Source organism: Lolium rigidum, chromosome 7 (assembly GCF_022539505.1).
Source record: "Lolium rigidum isolate FL_2022 chromosome 7, APGP_CSIRO_Lrig_0.1, whole genome shotgun sequence".
Taxonomy (NCBI): Eukaryota; Viridiplantae; Streptophyta; class Magnoliopsida; order Poales; family Poaceae; genus Lolium; species Lolium rigidum.
In genome coordinates this window covers 336,310,307-336,314,138 of record NC_061514.1, presented here as the reverse complement: position 1 = coordinate 336,314,138, position 3,832 = coordinate 336,310,307, and the positions used below count along the sequence as shown (strand labels likewise).

The window sequence follows — 3,832 nt, the reverse complement described above, 5'->3', positions numbered from 1 at the left end:
GCACATGACACTCTAGTGAAGGCAAAGCTCCAGTCAAGAAATCAAGGCTTCCATGCGAGTGATTAACGGGCAACATCTGCTAGTATTGGAGCCACATTTATGATCAACTTCTTTGTCCATACAATGTAGTAGCAGTTAATCTAAAACCTGTCTAGACATCAATTGCAAGCGAGGCACAAGTGATAAGTGAATCATCCAGGTGCGTAGATCCATATAATTGCTAGGAACCAGTCATAATAGCAAGCTAATCAAACTAGATAGCCTTATTTATGAGCAGATAGGGATTACGAGGAACCCAACCAAGCAAGAACCTCGGATGAACACTTGAGCAAGCTCAAATTCATCTCTCGGAACTACTAGAAATATCAAAATGGCTTGGTAGTACAACAAATTCACAGCATATAGATTAGCCAAATCCACGGATTTCGTACAAGCTTGCGAGCGAGCAAGGCATTCATGCATGTCGTCGGGGTCGGCGGAGAAATTTACCTCGGACGGGTCGGCGGAGTCGGATTCGTCGAAGGTGGGCACGTCGTCGGGGCTGTTGATCTTTTCCCCCGCCGCCTTCCTCTCCTGCCTCTCGCGGTTCTTCCGATTCTTCTTCTGGCGCCGCCGCTTCTGCGCCTCTGTCTCGTGCGCACGCTTCTTGCTCGCCGGTGCACCCACCGTCCTCTGGCCCCAAGCGGAGCTCAGATCTGGGGCAGCTCCGCCCGCCGATGAAGCGGCCAACTGGGTTTCCTCAACCGCCGCCTCCTTGCCCTTCCCCTCCTTCCCCTTCCCCCTCTCCATGGACGAGCGCGAACGAGCACGAGAGCGAGCTCTGCTGTTCTTGACCTAGGGTTTTTTGCCCGATTTGGGGATTGCTTTTGCTTTGGATAGATGTGGTGAAGAGGACAGGGGAGAAAGACATTTATATGTCGGCGGTTCCGTCGTGGCCGCGCGTGGACACGTAGGCGTATAATACATAGAGGTATGGGTCATACGGGCTTGTACGTGGGCTGATACGAACCCAGCCAAACCCGAAGTCCACAGGAAATGACGATCATGCCCCCAGACCCGAATCGGTATGACCGAATCCTAACCGTCCACGTCTTTTCGCGGTTTGGCGAGTTTGTGGTGGGTGCGTACGGAAGCAAAAACGCTTAAGATGCTGTACAGCTTTCTGAGAAATGAGCCCTTGAAGAATAAAACCAAATCAAAGCTCACCACTTCCACCAAGACAGTGAACTGCTTGGTCAACATGTTGGGCTGGACAAGTGAAAGGGATACAGATATGAGATTATTTGCGGCAAAAGTCACAGCCAAGATGGCTGATAACCTTCGCGTTGCCTCTGTCCCTGGGGCAATGCAACTCATAGCCTCACTTCTGAACAGTGCTCATGTACAGAAAATGAAGGATCCTCTCTTGGACAATTGTAGCCCTGAGCCAGAACAAGGTAATCCAATTGAGGAAGCTGGCGGGAATGAACAAACCACCCAAATGTTCAAATGGTTGAAGCAAATGGCAATATACTGTTTCATTCCTAGGGAGGAGCCAACTAACATGGATGAGCAAAAGACAAATATACTCAGATGCTGCTGGAAGGGGTCCATTCCGGAGGAAGAGCCATCCACGGATACGGATCTCCTTCCTGTATTGGGCATGTTAATTCTTGACAAGCTTGCTAGCTTTGATCTTGAGAATTGTATAGAAATCAGCAGAGCAATTGGTCTCATGTCAAAGATTATAGAGTTCACAAGCAACCAAACTGACATGACATGTATTAATGAGATAGGCCAGCTGAAAACGTCATCACTGAAGGTGCTGGGAAGACTTTCTAGAACTGAAGGGGAATTTGGTGTAACTGTGCGACAGAAAATTTCAGAACATCCTTTCCTTTTAAGCCATCTTGCAGAGATCTTGGATGATAGTCGGAGCAGCCAAAAACTTAGGAAGCTTACAATAAAGCTTCTTAGAAACCTTGCCATGGACAGAAACATAAATCAGGAGATTGGGCAAATTCCAGTGATAATTAGCAAGTTGATTCATGCATTTCTGAAGCAAGGTGAACCCTCAACTACAGGTTCAGATCAGACGCTTTCGGGGCAAGCACTTGCAATACTCGCAATGGATAGTGCCAAAAACTGTTTGGCTATGTTAGCAGAAGAAGGGGACGTATTCATCAAGGAACTCGCAGATATGATCAAGGATGCCAAATCCTGCTACGTAGCATCAAGCCTGTTGCGGGATATTTGTGTGCATGCTCGATCTAAGCTTGGCATCTGGAACCTGCAGGAAATCTCCTCCATTCTGGGAAAGGTGAGTGCAAATATAAGCCACATGCAATCATGAATTAACTACTACTAAAGGCGGATATTGTAACTTAATATCTACATATGTTGAACCATTTTCTTTGCATACATGTAAGCTATTACCAAAGTATATATATAGTTGCATCATGAATTAACACTGCTGTACATGATACAACTAAATGTATAGATGGAAGCATCATGGATTACCAAATAAACAACACGTGCAACTATTACCGAAGTTTAATCATGGTTTGCATAACTTAGCTATTTCCACTGCAGGTGCTGGAAGGAATAATGGATGCAGAAGGAAAAGGGGCAGAACTGGAGGTCCTTGTTGGCCTTAGTTCACAAATATGTAAGGTCATTCCTGAAGACTTTGCACGAGAACTAGAGCATGGTCAGATTAGGGAAGGATTTATAGAGAGGCTTGTCAGTGTACTTAACACAAATACACCCACTGCTCATTGTCCCGGAATCAGAAGGGTGATAGTTGAACATGCCATATACATGATGGAGTGTAACCCGGGCTACGCCAACTGTTTCATCGAATGCAAAATGATTGAAGCACTGCTAGAGGTAGAGCGCAAACCTTCAAGGGCTGAAAAGTACAAGTTCTTCTTGGGCGATGCAGGACTCATGGAGCACGCTATACCTCTGTCCGCTCTTGTGTCCAAAGCAAAAGAACTGATGAAGCCATGAGTAGCGATGAGGAATCAGCATTGTGACCACCTAAGCATGTACTGTGATGATATTTTACTAATTATCTATTGGGAATAACCAAAGCTTGTCCGGATCCTAATTTAGACCGTCTGGGTCTTTCCACATTTGAGTTTACCTACTGCGTCGATTGTAGTCGAGTCAGAGTATGTCTAGCAGAGTCTAGTACTAGCCGTGTTAGTACAAGCTGGCTTGCCCAGGGTGTATGTGTATCGGTTGTGAGATCAAGCAAATAAGAAACTCACAAAAGCTCTGGGTGTTTGGGCAGAGCACCAAATTGTTTGCAACGTGTGCACTTATGTGTGGTTCCCGGCGAGTTGTATATATGTTACCTAGCTTTGAGCGTGCGGCATCTCCCCGTGACCCCCTCCCGCATCCCCTTCCGCACCACCCAAACCCTAACACATCTCCCTCCCTCCCCCCCCGGCACCGGGCAAAGCCCGTGGGCGTGGCGGCGGCGGATTTTCCTCGACGCCGCGCTGGGGGACGGCGGCCTTGTCCCTCCTCGACGCTGTGGCACACCGGTCGTGGATGGTGGTGGGTGGCGGCCAGGCCTTGATCTGCGCTGCTGCCTCCCCGCCACCTGTCGGCTCCTCTCTGCGGCGGACCGGTGGTGGCTGGTGGTGGGCGGTGGCCTGGTCCTTGATCTGCGCCGCTGCTCCCCCCCCCCCCGCCCGCCTCCCGCGGGTGCAAGGAGGTAATCCTAGGCTTCTCCCATGACACGAGGTCGCTCGGGGGAGCAACCCTGGGTTGGATGGTGGGGGTGGCCTCTTCTTTGCCGGAGATAGTCGGCATGCGGATGGTGGTGGTTCTTTCGATCTGT

At 49.1% G+C, this 3,832-nt stretch overlaps 1 protein-coding gene across 1 annotated transcript; it reads left to right on the top strand.

Annotated features, from left to right (window-relative positions):
* Window positions 1–1,146: 1,146 nt before the first annotated feature.
* On the top strand, window positions 1,147–3,219 carry LOC124678508. Its single transcript, XM_047214382.1, has 2 exons — window positions 1,147–2,299; window positions 2,572–3,219. The coding sequence occupies exons 1-2, from the start codon at window positions 1,148–1,150 to the stop codon at window positions 2,989–2,991; spliced, it is 1,572 nt and encodes a 523-aa protein (XP_047070338.1). The 5' UTR covers window position 1,147; the 3' UTR covers window positions 2,992–3,219.
* The last annotated feature ends 613 nt before the right edge of the window (window positions 3,220–3,832 follow it).